Source organism: Aedes aegypti, chromosome 1, assembly GCF_002204515.2.
Source record: "Aedes aegypti strain LVP_AGWG chromosome 1, AaegL5.0 Primary Assembly, whole genome shotgun sequence".
Taxonomy (NCBI): Eukaryota; Metazoa; Arthropoda; class Insecta; order Diptera; family Culicidae; genus Aedes; species Aedes aegypti.
In genome coordinates, this window is record NC_035107.1 from 284,465,648 (window position 1) to 284,488,772 (window position 23,125).

General features: G+C 40.4%; 1 protein-coding gene across 3 annotated transcripts; it reads right to left on the reverse strand.

The window, feature by feature from the left end:
• Window positions 1–1,047: 1,047 nt before the first annotated feature.
• Window positions 1,048–16,019, reverse strand: LOC5576197 (protein bric-a-brac 1). Of its 3 annotated transcripts, none has more exons than XM_021838010.1 (5): window positions 15,481–16,019; window positions 15,242–15,415; window positions 11,312–11,537; window positions 11,085–11,222; window positions 1,048–1,976 (listed from the first exon to the last, which is right to left on the reverse strand). In XM_021838010.1, the coding sequence occupies exons 1-5, from the start codon at window positions 15,697–15,699 to the stop codon at window positions 1,315–1,317; spliced, it is 1,419 nt and encodes a 472-aa protein (XP_021693702.1). In that variant the 5' UTR covers window positions 15,700–16,019; the 3' UTR covers window positions 1,048–1,314. The 3 variants fall into 3 exon arrangements, with proteins under 3 accessions (XP_021693702.1, XP_021693703.1, XP_001662540.2); XM_021838011.1 differs by having other exon boundaries at window positions 11,085–11,234; window positions 11,312–11,519; window positions 15,481–16,018; XM_001662490.2 differs by having other exon boundaries at window positions 11,085–11,234; window positions 15,481–16,018.
• Window positions 16,020–23,125: the final 7,106 nt, after the last annotated feature.

Here is a 23,125-nt window from a genome sequence, read left to right on the forward strand (position 1 = left end):
GAATTTTTGGAAGTAAAGAATTTCTGGAGAATTCCAGGGAACTCTGAAGAAATTCTAGGGAAAACTCGTGAAAAATTCTCGGAGGAACTTTGGAGGATTTCCCGAGGGAAATTTAGAGGAATTATCCGAGTAACTCCAGAAGGATGAAAAGTGAAACGCCTAGTGAAACTCCGGAGGATTTCCGTGGAATTATTGGAGGATTCTTGGAAAAACTCCTATTAAATCCTTGGAGGAACTATGGCAAAAATCCAAAGGAATTCCCGGTGGAGCTTCAAATGAATTTCCGGAGGAGCTTCCAGTGGAGCTCGAAAAGAATTCCCGGTGGAGCCGTCCAGAAATTCCTCGGGAGATTTTTTCCAAGAATTCCCGCAGAGATTTCCCCCAAGAGCTCCTCTGAGGTTTTCTTCAAGAATTTCTCATGGGATTTCCAACAGCGTTTCGTTCGGAGATTTCGTTCAGGATTTTCTATGAGGATTTCGTCCAGAAATTCATTAAAAAATTCCTCTGAGGAATTTCTTCAGGAATTCTTTCGGGGATTTTTTAGAGAGTTTATCTGGAGATTTCCTCCAGAAATTTCTTTGGAGATTTGCAACAGGTATTTCTCCGGATATTTCTTCCAGAAATTCCTCCGGGGATTTCCTTCAGAGGAATTCTCCGAAATTTCTTCCTGGGTAAGCAAATCCCCGGAAGAGTTTTTGGAGGTAGTCTACGGAGTAATTTTTGGAGAAGGATTACTGGTGAAAATCTCCAGAGAAATTTCTGGAACCCCGGAGGAATTTCTAGACGAAATCCACGAATTTGTGATGGAAATACCTGTAGGGTTTCCGGGAGGGAATCCTGGAGGAAATATCCTTGGAAATCCTGAAAGAAATCCCCGGAGGAATTCCTGGTGGAAATACTGTTGAACCCATCTAGAAAACTTTTGAACCCTCACTTCCTAGACTACCAAGCTCAGGGAGAAAAATCCCTGCTTAAAACAGAGCACTTCCCTGTCCATCATCCTCTTACTCATTGCTGTCCATGCCGCCCGCAAAAGGCCACGGTTCATTCTCCATTGCTAACCGTCTATATTATGTCTACCAATCACTCTTAAAAGTCCTATACAAAAAAACGTTCAACTCTAGACATCCGATTGCCTATAATTACAATAAAACGAAATCAAGCATCCCGTATTCACTGCCGGAGCGGAGTACCGTCTCGGACAGCTAGCTGACCCAACGAGCAGATTGTGACCAGCTGAGAAAGACATTGCTGCTGCTGCTGCTGCTCTTGTACCTGCACATGTGACTTACCACTAGAGGCGACTAATAGTGATTATTTGATGAAGGGGTTCACCAGCTGGGTCGTGTCGTGATGGTGATATGGATTCCAGGTGTTTGTAGTGGCCGGGGCTGGAGCCTGTTGGGATTGCTGCTGGGCTTGCTGTTGTTGCTGCTGCTGTTGCTGTTGCTGTTGTTGCTGGGTGGTTTGCTGTTGCTGTTGAGGAGTTTGGGCTTGCGCTTGCTGGGTGGCCAGCTGCGCCGTCGTTGGCTTCTGGTCCACCATTTCTCCGTCGGATTGGTTGCCCGTGTTGATCGAATGGATCGACGAGTAGTGCCGTTTCAGGTAGAGTTCCGAATTGAAGTGCTTCTGGCAGATGGGACAGCAGACGGCCGTTGGGTTGTGGATTAACCGCATGTGTTGCCGCAGGTTGGACACGTTGGAGTACAACCGAGAGCAAACGGGACAACAGCGAGGCGTTAGGCAGTTGGTCTTGTCGTCGGTCGAACGGTTGGAGCGATTGCCACCGCCGGACTTGCCCTTGAATTTGCCCCCGGACTGTTGTTCGGAGTTGACTGAGATGTTGTCTAGGGATTTCTCCATCCAGCTGCTGTCCTCTTCGGATTTGTACTCGTGTTGCACATGCTGTTGCTGTTGCTGCGGTTGCTGTTGATGACCGGAGCTTCCCGGCTGCGTTTGGGTCTGAGTGAAGCCAGCTGAAAGTAATTGATGTTGAAGACAATTGTTAACATATCCGCAGTGCCGTAATGGGTCATCCATTACGTTACGTATGGGTTTGTGGGAGCATTGAGATTTCTTAAGCACCATACAAATTATTTTAAATTTTTCGACAAAAAATCTTACCAAGAACTGACGTGTAGTCTAATAAAAACCAACAATTTTGAATTACGTAATTAGTGGCCAGAACCTAGCATGCAGATGGCCGGGTTGGCCCGGCAAATTTAGCTTAGACTGACTACACTGAATTAAAGATGCACAAAGAATCAACTAGAAATTCGGCTGGGTATGGCCAAAATCTACTTCAGTGTGCATAATTCAGTGCCTCTATTTATACAGGATCAATAACGGCGCCGGCCACGTGCTTGTAGTTAGGTGGGATTGGGGGAAGGAATGTTAGTGTGTAACCTTTGCTATATGGCGATCGTGTTGATAAGTCAAACCGTAAGAACTGACACACGCGTTTGCAAGTTCAACTGATTTATTAAGAACAACTTAGGGTGTTCCTATAGTTGCGGTAGTGCCGTTTTCACTGATTTTATTACATTAGCCACTGTATCGACACTGCCAATCGACTTTTTTTCTTGTTGATACACGGAATAGTTAAAAAGAGCGTTCAAAACTGATGAAATATTACTAAAATTGCTAAAACTTTTCTTACTTGTACCAATAGTTGCGGTGAAGTGTTCCTATAGTGGAGGATCCCATAAGAAAACCACGGATACCGCAACTATAGGAACACAAATTAAAAATATACCGCAACTAAAGGAACAGTGTACAAATAGTGGAGGTATTATTTTCCGCTGGCATGTCATGGATTGCTGCGATGAAATCATTTTTCTCATTTAGTCAATGGTTGTTACCTGGGAGGGAGGCACCGAAACTACACACGAAATTGGATACAATTGTTTTCCAAGTTGCAAGATAACTCCAGTTTGCCAACGACAATCAAGGCAGGCTTAGTGAAAATCGCTAGTTTTCATTTGTTGTGTGCCTTCGATTTTTCTGGACAAACATTGAAAAAGGGCCACAGTTTTCTATGCGTTTAATTTTCAGTTTTAATGAAAACAGTAAAAAAAGTCTCATTTCTATACGTTACATTCAAAAAGAATAAACGAGGCTCTCGTGAAGTTACTTTTGAATGTGCATGAATTGATTCTAATTCGATTTTTGCTACTTTTGATGAAATGTAAAAATATGCTTAAGCTAATTACGCGCTTTTATCATGTTTGTCCATTGTTTAAGATCCGGGCTCACAGTGACAGTTCGTGACAGCAAAATCTCGGCTCACTGTGACGTAGAGAAATTTTGTATTGGTTTCTCCCTCCCAGGTTGTTACTTCCCGTTACAACATTAACATGAAGTTCAATCGTGCTTAGTACCTCCACTATTGGTACATCTACCCTATTCATTCAACGGTTAACTCTAAACTAAAAACTAAGCAGCACGCTACACGCGGTGGTTACGCATGGAACGGTGCTGGCGCATTCAAACGATGATTAACTACTTTGATAGTTTCATCACTCCTCCTCAAGAATCGTTGGGATTGTTTCCGCCATCCCCAAAGATGTGCTCAATCCATACCGCTTCGATTGTCCCAAAGGTTTGGTGAACATATCCGCCAAGTTGTGCTCAGACCTAAGGACCTTACTTTTGATGTTTTTCGATATGATTTGATCTTCTAGTAGTCCGATCTGACTGTATGAAGCTAAGACAACTTTGATTGCTTCGTGAAGGATGGTTACACTGTCTTTCTCCAAAGTCTTTAAGTAGTTGTCTCAAAGATGTCACTTCTTGTGATGCTTCACTTAGGGCGATGTACTCCGCCTCCATCGACAATAACGACACACTACTATGCTTGTGGCTGTTCCATAAGCCATTTTATGAGACGTTTCGAATCATATGGTTTCCGTTTGTTTACCAGCTTTGAAAGTTTCTGGCGGGCCGATTTATTTACGTTTCTTCTAGCGCTACATTTGGAAGGAGCATATTCAATAATGGCGCTGGTGGCAATGCAACAAAGTTTTTAATGTTCGCATGTAAAATTTAAATCAGTAGGCAGGGAAGATATTTTTCATCTACGTTACCTGTAATACATGTAAACCGGGTAGAAACATGCGCTGAAAGAGACGGGGAAGTCATCGGCAACAAAAATGTGACCAGCGCCATTCAGATATCATGCTAGTTTTTTGAACAACAACAATGAGCGGCCCGCCAGAAAACGTCATTTGAACGTCTCGTAAAATGGCTTATAGTATTGCACCACCATATAGGAACACATATCCCGTCGTCGACTTGCTAGCTGCAACGTCTCCTGCCCAGCCTGCATCCGAAAAATCTACCAGATCTTTTCCATGCCCACCGAAATATAACCTTTTGTCCCTTGTAGCTTTGAGATAGCGAAGCACCCTCTTTGCTGCATTCCAATCAGCTACTTTAGGACTACTGACTCGGCGTTGTTCCAGCGGCGGGCGGATTGCTTCGAGCCGTAAACACTTTTTCGAAGTTGACAAACAAGATACATCTTCCCTTTAACTGCAAATTCTGGTGGTTGGCGCCTATATATTTTGTCGTGTAGCTCTCCATACAAATACGCCGTTTTGACATCAAAGTGTCGCAAATGTAGACCACGTTTACCAGCGATAGACAGCAATGTTCGGAGTTTGGGGTGCGACTACTGTTTCGACTTATATTAAGGCCAACAGTGACTTCAAAAACATCTTATAGGCTTAAATTAGCTGATATTTGTGGAAATTTTAATTACTCCGAACACCTTGATTCAAATTCCGAACAGCGCAAATAAACCATATAATGAATAATTTCGCAAATTGATTTATCTAAGCTAGTTTTACTGACCTTGAACTATAGAATCATCACTTTTCCTAAAGTATAAAGTAGATAAGAGGACGTTTAATTGAATTACAATTGACTGCCGTTTCCTGATAATTTGATGACATATTTCACCGAAACATTTCAGCCAAATCGCCATACAAAAACTAAGTGTTCGGAATATGAGACAAAACGGTACTTCTTCGTAGTCTTCTCCATATTTTTGATTGTAGCCCTGTGCTACGAGGCGTGCTTTGTAACGACCAATAATGGAACCAGAACTGCTACGTTTGAACTTAAACACCCATTTGCTTCCTATGACCTTCCGGTTGGAAGGTGGCTCAACCAGTTCCCATGTATGGTTATCCTTATGTGATTGTAGCTCTTCTTGCATCGCTTGAACCCATTGTTGTGTGTTGTTTGTGGACTTCCAACTACATCCTTCAAACTCGCTGGTTCGATGTTGCATGAACTTGCTAGATGCAATTCCTGATTGTATAGCAATGGTGGCATACCATTAGTGCTGACTCGACCGACGTGGTTGTTCTGCAGTTGGAAACTCCTCCTCAACTGGAATTCCTTCTTCTATCTCCTCATCATCCGAAAAACCCTGGAGCTCGCATTCCATTTCGACGGTTTCGTTCAACGGTGTTGTTACTTGCAGCATCAATGGGCCAAGCGGTACCTCAGTTACAAGCTCATGTTGTTCGACTTGCTTCGGGGGCAACGCTGCGAATCGTTTTTTTTTTTTCATAGGGCAGTGGTTGAGAAATGTGGCATCCCGGCTGATGGTGAATTTGCTAGTTGCTGTATCCAAGAACCGAAACCCTTTTCGAATTTATTCTTATCCAACGAATAACATCCTTTTAGTTTTCATGTCACATTTTCGTCTCTTTTCAGCTGGTACGTGCACAATCGCTTCACTACCAAAAACGTATGCATTTTTGTAGCATGGTAGTCGCCCAGCCCACATTTCAAGTTTTGTGTGAATATGAGGTGCTCTATTCATTTTGGCTTCACTACAGATGGTACATACTAGAGATGTACCGAATATTCGGCCGGCCGAATATTCGGGCCGAATATCTCGATTATTTTGGTTTTGCCGAATATTCGGTCTGCCGAATAATAAATTCTGTTATTCGGCCGAATAGGCCGAATAGTGACCGAATAGTAACAAAATTAAATAATTAAGAAAAGGTAAAAAATCAAAGAATTTATTCAAATGATGATACATTAAAATTTTCGTTTCATGCATTCTATGAAATGAGTTTGATGCCAAATATTAAAAAAAAGTGAGAATTTCTCCGATCTATGGCATTAAGGTGACTACGGTGCTGCTCAATACATAAGGCATTCTCTGCAAATGAGCCTTAAGCTAACATTATAAGCTTTGCTAATTGTGCAAATATTTCGCTAGGCATAAATCAACAGACAAACATAGGTTTCAACACCAACCAAATCTATGCGATGACAAACATTTGTTTGGCACTGTATCAATCTATGCCAAATATTTGCCATAGTGTACTGAAAGCTTTATAATCATTTTTCTGGGGCTGTAAGGAACCACTAGACTAAATAGTTTGACGCGTATGGACTCAATGCCTTTAATTTTAACCGTTAACATATATTAGCACTTTCCATTCTTTCGATATTGTTTGGTTTGAGACACCTGCTCAAGTTCTTCCTTTTAGCATAATAAAGTGGTCTACAGTCTGTTTGTTCCAATTTCTTTAAAACACTTCCAAAAGTCGGATGAGAAATCTAGTAACGTATATTGGGTTATATTTTAACAAAACATGAGATGGATAAAAAGTGCTTGCAATAGAATATAAATCCCTTACTTTAGAAATACGAAAGATCTTTGAAATTTACTGTTTTTGTGATTTCTACAAATTGGTTTCAAAAGCTCAAGAGGACGATCATTCATTTTCATTCATAATCCGTTCAAATTTTCACCGTAGAAGCTTTCCCTACTTAAGCAAACTCTTTTTTTTTCTTTATCCACGATTAAAAATATAGTTTTAGAGTAATTAGACGGTGTTATTCGGCCGAATATTATGATTTTTTTGGCCGAATATTAGGTCATTATTCGGCCGAATATTCGTTTGACCGAATAATAATTTTCCAACTATTCGGTATTCGGCCGAAGGCCGAATAGTGCTATTCGGTACATCTCTAGTACATACTGACCGGATTCCACAATCGACCATGGTGGAGGTCAGTCGACGCGACGATACGTTTCAACGCCTTGGGATCGCGGTGGCCCAAACGTCTATGCCAGGAATGCTGGCAATGCTCCCGATGCTGTGTGGCTGTAGCTGCTGCTGATTCAGGTTGCTTCAGTTGATACAGATACCCCTTTCGTTCGCCGATTACTGCCACATGTACGTCCTTGAGTACCTTGCATCCGGTACGATTGAGCACCACTGTGCAGCCTTCATCCGTCATCTTGGATACCGACAACAGGTTTCCCTTCAGCTTTGGTACATACAGAACTTGCTTCAACTTCACGATGCGCTGCTCGCCGTTTTTGTCAACCGCAGTAATGGTTCCAGAGCCAGCACGTTGCGATAGGACTTTGTTACCATCAGCCAATGTAATGCCGCTGCTTATCTCCGATGTAACAGATGTGATGATCGATGCGTTGCTTGCCATATGCGACGTGGCCCCAGAGTCCAAAAACCACGTATTTTCGTTGGTTTCCGCCATCCCCACAGTGAAGCAAATGTCGCCGGAGTTATCGTCAACCTTCACGATTTTCACCTTCTGCTGTTTCGACTCGAAATCTCTATTTCTGTCTTCCGCAAACTTTATGCAATTCCGCATGTACTTGCCCTCCTTTTGGCAATAGTGGCAAAACCTTTTTCTGCTTCTCAACGGACTTTTTCGCTCCACTGAACGTTTTCAGTGCTTCATCGTTTTCTCGATCTCCCTCTCCGTAACGGCGTTTCCACTCATCAACCAATAGTCCTTTAATGAACTCTAGGTCAAGTTCCTCATCGGGACCAGACTTGGGAACTGTGACCACAATTCACCACAGTTCATCGATTCTGCCAGTCAACCAAAACACAAAGCAGCAAGAGCATCAATACCATCAGGCGTTACGGTGCCAACGGTTCACACACTGCTTGAATGTTTTTGTCTCTCCTCTATGATCGTTTTCGGGCAGCCATTCCAAGGTGAATGATCGGTAAAAATGTTAAATAATTCAATCGCTAATATTTCGCTTGTAGATTAAAAAAAAGGAATTTAGTACTATACCATTTAATTCTACTAGAGTTTGTATGCTTTGACAGATACGCGTATTTAGACTTCAGCTTTAAGGCCGTCTTCAGTGTCGTGTACTAGACTCGACTCGAAGATTTATAAAAATCTTCCTTGATCAGCACCAGTTCCATAGCGGTAAACGCGCAGCTATTCAGCATGACCATGCTGAGGGTCGTGGGTTCGAATCCCACTGGTCGAGGATCTTTTCGTAAAGGAAATTTTCTCGATTCCCAGAGCATAGAGTATCATCGTACCTGCCACACGATATACACATGCAAAAATGGTCAATCGGCAAAGAAAGCTCTTAGTTAATAACTGTGGAAGTGCTCATAAGAACACTAATCTGAGAAGCAGGCTTTGTCCCAGTTGGGACGTAACGCCAGAAAGAAGAAGAAGATGCACTGGCAAGAGCGCTGCACTGGGTTATTTCCAAGATTTGGGAGGATGAAGTATTGCCGGAGGAGTGGATGGAAGGTGTCGTGTGCCCCATCCACAAAAAGGGCGACAAGTTGGATTGTGCCAATTATCGTGCGATCACAATTTTGAGCGCCGCCTACGAGGTACTCTCCCAAATTCTATGCCGCCGTCTGTCACCAATTGCTAGATAATTCGTTAGGCAATATCAGGCAGGATTTATGGGCGAACGAGCAACAACGGACCGGATATTCGCCATCCGCCATGTATTGCAGAAAAGCCGCGAATACAATGTACGCACACCTCATTTATTCATCGATTTTAGATCGGCCTATGATACAATCGATCGAGAGCAGCTATGGCAGATTATGCACGAATACGGTTTGCCGGACAAACTGATAAGATTGATCAAGGCGATGGTGGAGCGAGGGATGTGCGTAGTCTGAGTATCAGGGACACTCTCGAGACCCTTCGAATCTCACAGAGGTTACGGCAAGGTGATGGTCTTTCGTGTTTACTGTTCAACCAGTGGCGACTCGTTACCTCACTTTCTACCTGTTCTACGACTCTATAAATGACTATTTCGACAAATTTAGATTATAAACTAAAAAGTTTATGATTGAAATCATCCTTTCTAACAAATCTCTACTCATTAGATGCAAATTTGTTGCCGAAGTTCAAGAATTTCTAATTGTGGAACAGGTAGATTTGAGGTTAGGGAATCGCCACCGTGTTCAACATTGCGTTAATGGGTGTGATAAGAAGAGCGGGGATAGACACGAGTGGCACGATCTTCAGAAAGTCCATCCAGTTACTTGGTTTCGCCGACGACATTGATATTGCTGCACGCAACTTTGAGACGATGGCGGAAACGTACATTCGACTAAGGGCTGAAGCTAGGCAAATCGGGCTGAACATTAACGTGTCGAAGACGAAGTACATGATAGCTCAAGAGAAGACACGGCACGCCCCCCACCTCGAGTTCATATTGACGGTGATGAAATCGAGGTTGTCGAAGAATTCGTGTACTTGGGCTCACTGGTGACCGCCGACAACGACACCAGCAGAAAAATTCAGAGTCGCATCGTTGCTGGAAATTGTGCCTGGACTCCGCAGAACGATCCGATCGAGGAAAGTTAGCCGTCGCACGAAGTTAACCATCTACAAGACGCTGATTAGACCGCTACTCATCTATGGGCATGAAACATGGACCCTACCTGCAGAGGATCAACGCGTGTTTTCGAACGGAAGGTGTTGCGGACCATCTACAGCGGAGTGCAGATGGAAGACGGAACGTGGAGCAGGCGAATGAACCATGAATTGCACCAGCTGCTGGGAGAACCAACCATCGTCCACCTCGCAAAAATTGGGAGGCTGCGGTGGGCCGGGCATGTCACCAAAATGTCGGATAACAACCCGGTGAAAATGGTTCTTGAAAACAATCCGACCGGCACAAGACGACGTGGTGCGCAGCGAGCAAGATGGGTCGATCAAGTTGAGGACGATCTGCGGACCCTTCGCAGAATGCGTGGCTAGCGACGGGCAGCCATGGACCGAGTCGAATGGAAACGTCTCCTACGTACAGCAGAGGCCGCCCAGGCCTTAGCCGGACTGGTCTGGTAAGTTCTTGTTCAGATTGTGGAACGCAAGAAAGGATTTTTAGTTCTACGTTATATTAGGAGGTTATTACAGTGCAGAGTCTACTGTTGACTGTGTATTTTAAGGGTGATTGAATGAAAGCTTTGTTTAGTGAAGTTATCGTTGAATTTTAGCATTTCGTAATTGTTTTGAAATGTTTGTCGGACAATGAGAAAGATTTTCAATTACAATGAAAATGACGTCCATACGAAAGTGTGACAGTGTGTGTATAAGGTATTGGAAAAGCGTGACAGAGGGGAGTCTAGAAATCCTGAAAACAATGGACGTCATATTTGAATCGTCCCAAAGAAAAAAAACTCGATTGGCTGGAGCATCACAGAGCACTCTTATGCCGAAAACGACAGTGGCAAACCATTCAAAGTTTGGTGAATGAAGTAAAAAATTTCGCAAATCTACACTCACAGTGTCGAATCATTCAAAGTATTTCTTTGATTACAAAAGTAAAGCTAAAAGGAAAGGGGTGTTTAAAAAATACATATATAAAACATAAATACTTTATAAATTAGAGTTTATGCCGACACTCACAGTGACAAACCATTCTTAGTTCATTGAAAAATCATGTTTACGTCTCACCGCTGAACGATTAAATGTGGAGTCATACAAATTTTAAAGATTTAGAATAAAAGCATAAAACGAGCTCACAAATTGATACTTCATCCTTGAAGTAATAAAACCGGCAACGCAACGAAAATAACTCATGCTTGCTCGGACTCTTGAAACCGCATTCTTTGCCAAGTTGGCCCCGACAAGGCTAAATTTTGAAAGAGACATATCTTATAGGGCAGCGTCCGATTATTGCGTAACTCGAAAATTTTGCAATTTTTGATTGGATTTTATTAATTATTCAGGATATGGTGCTTGCACGGTACCCCAGACCACAGATAAAGGGTTAAGATATGATGGATACCACAACTTACCAGTGTTCAGCTGGCTCATGTGAGCAATGTTGTTCCGGGAGTTGCTCTTTTCCGTGTAGTTGTCCATGCTGCAGTAGGTCGGCGACTGGTGGTTGGTACTCTCCGTTTCCAGATATTCGACCATTTCCACTTTGGGCTCTACATTGGAGACTGAAATTGGTTAGATTTTTGTTCAGACGTGTTTCATCCGACTTGTCGCAATGGAATCAATTGGGCACGCTTCTTACCATTGTCCTGGCCGCTAACCGACGGAATCTGCGTATCGACGGTCTTCATCCGCTTGATGTTCAATCCGACCGTGGTGTGTGTGATCTCCCCCGGTTCCGGGCGCTTGCGACAGAACTCATCCAGCAGGACGCTTTCCACCACCGTGGTTTCCTTTTCCTCCTTACGTATGGGAACCTGTTGGTTTGCGGGAGGCATCACGATGTCACCCTGCGTATTTGATAGAGCCTAGTGTTGGTTGAGATTGGAATGTGGTACAAATTTAACGAAAGAGCATGTTGTGCGACTCAAACTCAAATTGGATTAGTTACCATATTTTCCCATGGGCAAAAGTTGTTAGATGCATTATTTGTTAATGTTAAGAATTATTCCATTCCCACTCCGTATACAGAACTGGTAGCTGGTTTGTTTATAGAGGCATGATCTCTATTTTAATGCAAGTGTCTGGAAAGTCTTATTTTTTAATGAAAGGTTTCTAAAGTCTATTATAATCGAAATTGACTCCAAATTAACTGTTTTCTTTTTCCCTTCTTTTTCTTCTTCTTCTTTGCGTATTACGTCATCACTGGGACAGAGCCTGCATCTCAGCGTAGTGTTCTTATGAGCACTTCCACCGTTATTAACTGAGAGCTTTCTTTGCCAAACTTGCCATTTTCGCATTCGTATATCGTGTGACAGGTACGATGATACTTTATGCCCAAGTAAGTCAAGGAAATTTCCATTACGAAAAGATTGTGGACCGACCGGGATTCGAACTCAGACACCTTCAGCATGGCTTTGCTATGTAGCCGCGGACTCTAACCACTCGGCTAAGGAAAGCCCTCTTCGCTTTCCCATTGTGCTTATAGTGAATTGAAATGCTCATATTGAGTACCTATGTGATAAGTAAAGCTACCAGTTCGTTCTGGGCATGCTCCAGAAATTTTGGCAGAAGATGGGGCTTGAAACCAAAAATGATAATGTGGATATACTCATATATTATTCGTCCTAAAGTAACATAAGCTTCAGAGAAGAATGAACCACGAACTTGCGCAATTCTACGGTGAACCTAGTATCCAGAAATCTGGATGGGTACGATTGGCGGGACACGTTGCGAGAATGTCGAACAACAATCCCGCAAAAAAGGTGTTCATTTCAAATCCAGTCGGTACAAGACGAAGAGGGCGCAACGAGCCAAATGGTTTGACCAAGTGGAGCAGGATCATGGAAGTGTGGTACCTACGATCGAGAACCTGGAAGCAAACAGCCTTGAACCGAGTCTAAAGTATAGTGGGTGGTTTCTGTAGAGTTTGTCGAAAAGTGATGGATACCATGAGCGATTGAGCGCTAATTATAATACCTCCTCATATATCGACTAGACCAGGGTTTCTCAACCGGTGGTCCACGGACCCTTAGGGGGCCGTGACAATTTCTCAGGGGGTCCGCAAAGTCATTGTTAATGTGCATTTTCCATGATTGATAATTAAATTATATTTAGCAAAAAAAAAGCAATAATAGCGGGGTTCAGATGAATACCGTTTTGACTCATATTCCGAACACTTGAGGACAACAGTGAATTCAAATGCACCAGGTGGGCACAAATTAGCTGATATTTATGAAAATTTTTGTTTCTTCGCAATGTCTTACTGTTAACTGTTGTGTGTACTGATAAAAATATATATTTAAATTTGTTTAGTATTGTTTTTACCTAAAAGAATTGAACAACATTTTGATTCAAATGCCGAACACTGTGTTCATTCTGTCTCATATTCCGAACACCTTGATTCAAATTCCGAACAGCACGAATAAATCGTATTCAAATGAATAATTTCGCAAATACATTTATCTGAGCTACTTTTACTGGTCTCGAACTAGAGAATCGTCACTACTCCTAGCTCGGGAGGTAGGAGGTAAAAAAAATAGTTTGGAAGATGATTAAATTGAATTGTAATTGACTGCTATCGCCTGGTAATTTGATGATATATTTCAGCGAAACATTTCATCCTCATCGCCATACAAAAACCGAGTGTTCGGAATATGAGTCTGTTCGGGATTTGAGACAAAACGGTAATTCAAAGATTAAAAAATGGACTTGTTCATTTTTTTGTACTCAATGACATTATTTTTTTTTTTTTTCAATTGTGACAACGTTCCTAGAGGCATCCAGAAAATTCGTGACATATTAAACTTAACCATTGGCAGGTTTTTCCAGCTTTCTTGCGAGCCCCCTGAAAATTTATTGAAAGTTTCTTAGCGAACTAGGGAAATGGAGGAATTTGAAATTCTCCTGTTTCTGAATAATCAAACTAATTTTTTTGAATTTTGTAGCATAATTTAAGTGAGTTTTTCTGTTACTTTTATCTGTCGTAGTGATCCTTTAAAGATTTCTGCAAATATTTTTGATCTGATAAGACTTTTGAAGCATTTCTAGTGAAATTTTAACGAACGCCTGTAACGGGTTTCAGAGGGCTTCTCAAAAGCTTCGCAAATGTATGAAATTATTCCAAGCAGCTTGCATGGAGGATACCTAACTATTCTTCGGGATTTTTTTTATGATGGAAAGCTCGAGAATACCCAAAGAAATTTTTAAAATCTAATGATTTTTTTTTTAAATTTCGAACAGAACTTTATCGTACTATCGATATAAATAAAAATGGAATAGTGTTTGTATGTCACGAAATGACTCGACAACGGGTCAACCGATTCATGTCATTCTTTCATTGTTGGATTTGACAAGAGATGCATCGTGTTTGTGAGTTGAAACATTAGCGAAAATACACAAATGGGGAAGCAAAACAACGACATTTCGTAAGCGATTTTTGCATGGCCTACTTCACAGCCTACTGCTTGGCAATACAACGTTTGCCGGGACAACTCAATGTGATATATAAGAGGTGAGGAGAAAGTGGGTGTTTGATTGTATTAGTGTAGTATACAATCAAAATAAACATGGAGGGGAAGAGGGGACAACTAGCTTTTTCATTTATATATTTATTTATGAAAGCCAACAGGTAAAATATTTGTGAATATTTTGAACAAGCCAGCAAGAACTTTTATTGGAAGCTTCTCAACGACATGCTTTTTTGTTGATTTTGGCAAGCTCCTTCTCAGAAGTTTATTATCGGATTCTAAGAAAGATATTGAGTAAATTATTGGCAAGATTCTTAGTAAATTTAGTGGGCTCCAGATATTTTAGCAGAAGTATTGCATTATCTGTTTGAACACATTTATGAGAATTTGTATAGTTCTTTGCATCTCTTTTAAGTATGTGATCACTTACTCACACCTTCCTATTCCTCAGCTTTTGCAAGGACGTTAGTCTCAAATCGCTGGCTTGAGTAACGGGAGAGAAGATGCAACTTTCATACATCAGTCTAAAAACGTACCACTTACTAATTTATGCGAATTGCTTAGTTTCAATGCTATTTTCAATGAGTTACAGTCGTGACTTTTAGGTGTACCTGCCAAGGGTCTCTGCTGGTTCATAAGACCTTTGGAAGGATATTATTAACTTTCATTTCGAGACCCCTTAAATGGTCCGCGAGATGTTTGTTATACTTTAAAGGAGGTCTCAGCTGCAAAAAGGTTGAGAACCACTGGACTAGACCAAATCACGTAAGTTGGTCTACAAGAAAAACTTTGAAACAATAAAAAGATGTGCTGCCAAAAACTAACAGGCAATGTATTTTAAACAGAATTCATGAAGGTATTCGTTATCAAGGCCGTTAAAGAATTTGTTATGTCACGACAAAATGCCAGACCGTATTGCCGGATTGATGCCAGAAAAAATCATAAAAGCCCTTGTTTCTGTCTGGTCTCTTCTTTCAAGCATGAGAGTTCTAAAGCTCCTGAGACACTTGGTCGCTACCAGCCCTGTCTATACAGATACCCCACTTCGCACAAATTTAGAGAGTGCCATCCATCTGAACCTCAATCCCGAACAATAAACTTACGTTATTCTCCTTGCTCAATCCGCGAATCTGCAACCCTTCCGCGGTTTTGATGAAATCCTTCAAGTTCTCATTGGTAATGTGCACCTCGCCGAGATACATGTACTCCAGAATCGCCTTCAGCACATCGTACTTGACATCGTTCATGAAGAACACCGGATGCGGAGACGGATTTTTCTGCAAGCCGAAACGAATAAAGGACATTAATCAACGTTAGAATCGATCCGACGGTCGATTCTCACCTTCAGCAGATCCTTGAAGAACGGACTGCACGCGAACAGGACCAGCTTGTGGGCGGTCAGCTTTTTGCCCTCGCAGGCAAACGTAATGTCCACCAGGTCGTCCTCCTCCCGGAGTTTCTCGAACTGGGTGCTCACATTCTTCTGGAAGTTGTTCCACTTGAGGTAGAACAACTCGTCGCTGCTGCTGACGAACGACTTGTCCACCAGCCCCGTAGCCATGTTGCGCCCCGGATGGTCGCGTCGGAACCAAACCGTAGAATTAATCCGAAACTTGTTTTGACTGCTGGAAGATTGGCGCACTCACAGCCGAAAGGAGAAAATCACAAATTCACGCCCGAAAAGCGTCCGAATCGCACAATTTTTACGACGAACGGCTCGCGCACCACTTGATGATCGATTTTATGCACCCAAACTAGGATTCGGTCACTGGTTAAGGCAGCATTTTCCTCCGAAAAGATTGCAAACCATTAGAAGAGGTAATTATTTTTCACAGAAAAAATGACAATAACTATTATGGCCAGAGCAAGAGCATCGCTCGCTTCGGGCAGAGTGAATTTAAATAAGAGTGGCGTCAATGTCAAAATTGGAACAGCGGTGAGCTGTCATTTCCATACAAATCCGCGTTCCAATCGAGCAGGAGACCTGTCAAAACTGGAACAAGACGTCACTCTTGTTTACAGGCACTCTAGCTTCGGCAGAGTGGATTTAAATAAGAGTGGCGTCAATGTCAAAATTGGAACAGCGGTGAGCTGTCATTTCCATACAAATCCGCGTTCCAATCGAGCAGGAGACCTGTCAAAACTGGAACAAGACGTCACTCTTGTTTACAGGCACTCTAGCTTCGGGATGTTGGCCGAGAGCATTGAACGCACTGTTAATGACAGCTCGCGCTGTCATTAACTGTGCGTTCAATGATGGATCGGAACGAGTGCGTTCAAATATGCTACGACCCATGCACGGAAAAAACATATTTTTCCTGATTGGGTTGTTAAGTGATGAAAAATTCACAGTTATTTTGTAGCTTGAACGAGAGAGCACATTTTTCTAAGTGTAACACGATTTTATTGCGATTTAATATCTTAATTTTGCTATAGTAAACGATTAAAAAAGATTTCATTCCGTTGACTCAATGACATTTCCATTGTAATTGTAATTGTAACTGCAATTTATTAACGTTACGATACCCTGTCAGTTTACAAACTATATCTCAGGTCAAGGAAACGAACGATGTAAATTTGGATATTAAACATTGGAAACTAGTAATTAAATCACGGTTTTACAAGTTACAGTGACTGTCAGTGTCAATAACGACCACATTAAATTTAATCTAGGTACCTATTATCTACTGCCATCGTTTGACGGCTGCCTTGAATGAATTAATTGTTGGTTCAAGCTTAATTTGAATAGGAACGCCGATCCAGCTAAAAGCTCCTGCAATGAGGATACTTTTCCTTTGGGACGTCGTGTGTGCTGGGATGGTAAAGCACCGAGTGCGCTCTTGCGTTCCTCGCTGAAGGTGCTGCAGCAAATAGTCGGGCAGATCCTTGGCATATCCCTGCCGCATAAAGCTGCAAATACGGTTCCGATAGTTCGTTGCTAGATCGTGTCCCAAGATGGTGTTCCTCACTTCTTCGGTGGACTCTCTCCGACGAAGCCGGTATACGAAACGGACCGCTGCCTTAAAACATCTGTTCAGCTGCTAATTTTGTGCTACGGACAGGCCGGAGTGATACACTACATCGCAATATGTGAAGAAAGGCATCACCACGGCTTGCACTAATTTTTTCCGGGTTTGGGTAGTCAGCACAGGCGAGAAACGACGAAAGGTACACGGTTAAAAACGAAAATACTAGTTAGTGTGTTATATATTATATTTATAATATAATCCTCTTTTAATCATTGTAATGATTTTAAAATATGCATTTTTTATACTTCGTGATCGTGCAAGAAGTGATATTAATCCTACGTTGTGATTGTAAAACTACAATTATGGGTTTGACCGTCCTGCTATGGCGGAGGTAAAGAGCTTACTGGTCTTTATTGAAACATCTACTCAATACATATGTATACAGTTTTGTATGTTACTCTGTTGGGTCAATACATTTGCACAAACATACCGGCCCCCAAAATCTACGATTTTCAATTACATTTAAACTTATAATCAATTAACAATAGAGAACTACAGATAATGAACACGACACTGTGATACACACAAAAACAGCGCAAGTCCCCGGCAATCGCACTCGCCATTGTTGATGAACATGGTTCTTGACTAAGCTTGCTGCAGCCGACTAAGAGTCAGGAACGCTTAATGTTCTGCTAGATGGCTACCGAGTTGGCCACACCATCGTAGCTGGGAGGGAAGTGGAATCCTTGATGTTGAACGAATTATCACACTAACCACGACGCACTGGACGATGACGAAACAAAACTGAAACTGCAAGCTGTATTGATTCCCATCCAAAGTGATGAGCACATTGCTGCTGTGTTGAATGGGAAGCCGAATGGTAAATGCTGCGCTGCGTCGGATAGGTAGAGTTTGAACTATTTCACTGCGTTTTGATGATGAGATCGATACTTTTTCGATTCATTTTGATTGATCTGTCGAACGTAGGGTTGTCGCAAATTAATCGATTATTTCGATTAATCGATTAATCGACTCACTAATCGATTAATTTTTCATCGATTCCTGGCTCACTAAATAATCGAGTTAATCGATTAATTGACGTCGATTATTTGACGATTTTTTCAAAATAAAATGTCCAATTCAAACTACGCTGATGTTTTTCTGTAAAACACTGTGTTGTGTAAAGCTAAGTATGCCGTTTCGCTCAAGAAAAGTAAAGACATTTATTTACTGAATGGGTCAAAAATTTCCTACAGAGAGCCCCATTCAATATGACATTTCTTCTCAACTGCGTACTGTGATCAGATAAATGTGGTTTCCTAAACCATTTCTGAGAAGAAATTCTCCACGCATCGATATAGGCGGTTCCTTTTCTTGTCGGTAGCAAACCAGCCTTAAGGTTGGGTTCGAAAATTTATCGCACAGGCAATCATAAAACCACAAATATGTTCATAGATCTAGCATTTTTTTTTAATTCTTGATTAGTATCATTCCAAACATTACATTCAATTCTTATATCTAAGTGTTCTGTGTTATTGGACAACACTATCATCCTTATTTGGTAAAACAAATGTAAGATTTATTAACATTTTGTTAACAACATACTACATTTCATTTGCCGTAGCAGTTCAGATTTTTTACAGGTGAGTTGATTTCACCTGCTTATAAGAGAAAAAAAAAACACGTTTTCAATTTTCTTAACCTAACTTAACCTAAATATATAACGCATTAATCGTGGCAATAGAAGATCGTAACGATTTTTTCCTGAAATTATCAATATAATTTATTTGACATTTGTTCCAATTTTTCAACATTGGATATTCTATGTAACTCATTGTTACTATACCAGGGAGGAAGCTTCAGAATCATTTTATTTATTTATTTATTTATTTATTTCACCGTCTTCGGCTCTAGGCCGTACAGACTGCTGCTTAAAACTAATTAGCATACACACATTCAACATACAATTACATCAAACAACGTTTAACTACAAGACATTTCCACTTTTCACACAATAATCAATTGAATCAGGAACAAATTCTAACATACAACATCATATAAACGACCAAAGATTAAAACAAACAATACCGATTGACAAATTCAGGATTATCGTTATTCACTAGGTTTCCATGTTTCATTCATTCGATTTTTGAACTCTCGAAATTTGATTTGTCTAGGCCAAGTAGACGCACTCAATGCTAGTGGTTTCAAACTCGCTTCCAATACAACTTTAAAAGACACGTAGTCCAAAGTATTAGTGTTCTTGTGTTTTGGCACAAGCCTCACTACATCGTTACAACAAGATAAAGGAGCTCTCAATGATCGTGATACCATCACACTAATGTCGTTTTCGGTTACACATTTGTCAATATTGGACAAGTATACAGCAAAAGTTTCACTTCCTAACGCGTGTAAAGAATTATTGGGCTCGTGTTGCACTGGTTCACAAGAAATCTCATCATTGGTTTTGCTGAGAAGTTCGGATGACGACACGGGTGTAGAATGATGTGGTGGCGCAGCAGTGGTAGTTGGTTTTTGGATAACATTTGAAAGCATGTCGGCGATTTTTGCTACAGCGCATTTCAGGTCATTAATTTCCTCTTCGACGGGTCGGGAGCATTCGGTGTTCGTAGCCGCATCGATATTCGTTTTCTCCCTCATCCTACAGAATAGCACCATGCATGCATCGCAGATCCAAACGATATTGCTGGACAACGCACACAAGTCGTTTTCGGTGAGGCCCACACAATCAGCGTGAAACCATTTGGCGCAATTTCCTTCGCACACTGTGTATAACTCACATTCAACCTTGATAGAGAGTGAGCATTTCTCGCAGTTCTTCGCCATTGTGATCAATTGGAATGCCGTCGTGAAATACACAATTTAGTTTCTCCGATTTGTTATCATAGGTAGATTGCAACGAAGACAAAATCATACACACAGGGACTAGTGTAGCCGTTTATGAGGATTATCAACTATTTCACTTTTTCCAACGATTCAGTATGCACTATTGGACATCTATAACAAGAGACAACGAAAGCAACGCTTACAGGCTCGACAGCACTCACAGATTTTTTTTCAAAATTTTATTTTGAATTCTCTGTAGAGCTTTCTTCCTGGTATTACATATCGTATTACATGTCTAGTTGAAGGTTTCAAATAAAAAGCTTTTGGTTTATGTGGGAATATTATTAATTGAGTTTTGGAAGCATTAGGAGAAATCTTCCATTTTTACAAGTATAAATAAAAAATATTCCAACTTTTTTACAATCGACTACAGATGACACGCAGACTTCGTCCTTTGGCAGAGAGGCCTGTGTCATGTTCAAACAAGGATTTTTGACATCCCTGAGGTAACTCAGGTAAGTCAGATTATCTTGCAGTTATTCATTTTGATATTCTTTGCGCATGACCTCCAAATTGTAGTTTTCCAAAATCATCTGTGCGAGAATTGTTTTCGATAAACACAGTCCTATACTGCCGTGAATCGCAAGCCAGGCCCATCTGCATTTTTGTCCAATTTTAGTTTATACAAGTTTTCAACGTATAATCCTATGATATTTCAGTTACACTTACGAGACTACATAATTTGTTCAGTAAAAGTTGTAAAAAAAACACCAAACAGAATTGTCCCATAATGAAATTTAACTTCATTACAGTCCACCGGCATAGTTTTGTAACGTGTTATACAAAAATTAATGGTGTTTTGATCATCTTAATAAAAAATCGTAAAATATTCTGCTCAATTTCCTTTATTCACTTTTGGAAAGATTCCTACCTCCACTTTCAGCGTTTTCTTGATCTTCCTAAAGTATCTGTTGAGATACTCCCACATTTTTAAACGAATGTTTACAATGAATTTATCAAAAATTCTCATTTTTTTGCTTTCTTTATGCATAGGGGTAATTTTGGACATTGGCACTAAAAAGAGATAGTTCTGATAATCCCTTACTTAAGAAAACTAACTTTAAAAAACGAACATATCCATGCTGCAAAAATCTTTCAGTGACCTCGGCGAGCGGCGCTACAATACTTTTAAACGCTCTCAAAAAATAATTTCTGAACCGAATTTAGTTTTTTTTCGCTCTAATGAAATGGTATGAGACCCTAGAATAGAGTTCTGAACAGTTTTTGTAAAATTGATCATGGAAGTGGTACACCTATGGTCAGAATTTGCATGAGCGTGTATGGCTTACTTTTTTATTCTGATTCACAAGAGTCATGGACGATTGATTTTGGCCATGTGATATCGGTTCTTGTAGATCATTGTGTGGACATTTTCTGAACACCATGTTGTACCATAATTCGTCAGCTCAAAATTTATGATTTTTATCCACATTCAGAAAGACGACATACCATATCAAATATTAAATAGGTTATATCCGAATCCTTCATTTTGTGACAAAACACGAAGATAGTACACTGAGGAAACTACTACTATAACATAACTATTCATAACACCTTTCGTATGAAACAGTATTTTGCTAGCTGAAAAACAATTCATACGATTCGTATGATTCCCATAAATCGTTTATGAAGAGCATACGAATCAAATTCAAGATTCATACGAGGCTCTATAACATTTCATACGATGTACTTATGAAATCCAATGCAAGCCTTGTTTGAAAAAGTTCATACGTTTTTCTTATGAATCGAGTCTGGTCTACTTTCTATTCGGATCAAGATGGCGTTTGTACAGAAGAAGCTCGCGAATTTCATAGTTTTGATGCAGGCCTTTGCCGTGTTTAGAGGTAAAAAGTAATTATCGAAAATTCTACGTAGAGCGTAAATACGGCGGCCAAAAGAAGAAATTTGTAAAGCTTTATCTCGTGCAATGGGAGCACAATGGGAATACGAGGTTTTCAAGAAGGGTAGAACAAAACGTAAGTTGAGTTATTAGATTTGTTTCATATAATTAATCGACTATCTTCTTCAGAATCTGTTCAACATCTCAAAGAAGCTTTCTGGAGCGGTGCCGAACTGCCAGGTGATTTTAGTTCTGACAACGGCAATATTCAATTGGATGTCATTTTCAACGGGGATGCAAACTGTTGATTTGTAAACAGCGACCGAAATGTATGTTTTTAAGTGAACGATGTTTTTATTGTCAATTTTTTGCAAAAATATAGCATAGTTTTCATATGTTGAAGTGCTCATTTATAATCAATTTAAAAAGTTGCAAACAACATTTTCCAATAAGTGGTCGTGTTTAGAATGAAAAGGACGCTATAAGTGATATTCTATACGACAAAAAAATACTACGAGAAACGTCTTGTTACAATTTAAATACTGCAAAAGTCGTAATAATATAAAATAAATTACATAAAGTGTCGTACAAGCGTCATACTCAAATATATTGAGATTCATACGAGTACAATTTGATGTTCATAACAAGTATTCATAGATTTCATACGAAACATTTATGGAATCTATACTACTGTACTGCAAAAAGCATACTATACCACAAGCTAATTCGTTCATAACGCCATCGTATGAAATTTATAATATTTTCTTCTGGTAAAATTTCATAATCGTTTCGTATGGAAATCGATATATTTTTTTCCTCAGTGTACGAATTTTTTTTTTATACAAAAGTAAAAAACGTACAACCTAGGATCATGGAATCGGTACAGATAGGGCTACAGAAATTTCTCCAGAATTTTTAAAACATATTGCATGAAAAATTTCGAGAGTGATTCTCCCGTCAATTTATCCAGGAATTCCTAGATTAAAATTTTTTATGGAATTTTCCACAGATAAATCCAAAAATTGCTTCAGGAATTACACTGCGAAGATTTTTTCATAGAGATCTCTAGGAATATTTGGTCGGTGTTCAAAAAGACTGAACTAAGTGTTTTTTTTATTTCAGAAAAACGTACCCCAAGCGTTCGGAATAACAAAGAATTGCATTATTTGCTGTAACAATGAAATTTCTCTGTATTGTGAAACATCTGTATCAAAATAGCATCAGAAAAATCAGAATTGACGGAGTCTCTGACTTATCTTTGCAAGGCAAAA

Coding starts and splice junctions, on each gene's coding strand:
- LOC5576197 (XM_001662490.2), bottom strand. CDS start 15,699: ATGGCTACGGGGCTGGTGGACAAGTCGTTCGTCAGCAGCAGCGACGAG. Junction 11,538..15,241: donor GATTGAGCAAGGAGAATAAC/GTAAGTTTATTG, acceptor AACCAACACTAG/GCTCTATCAAATACGCAGGG. Junction 1,977..11,084: donor CATGAGCCAGCTGAACACTG/GTAAGTTGTGGT, acceptor AATTACTTTCAG/CTGGCTTCACTCAGACCCAA.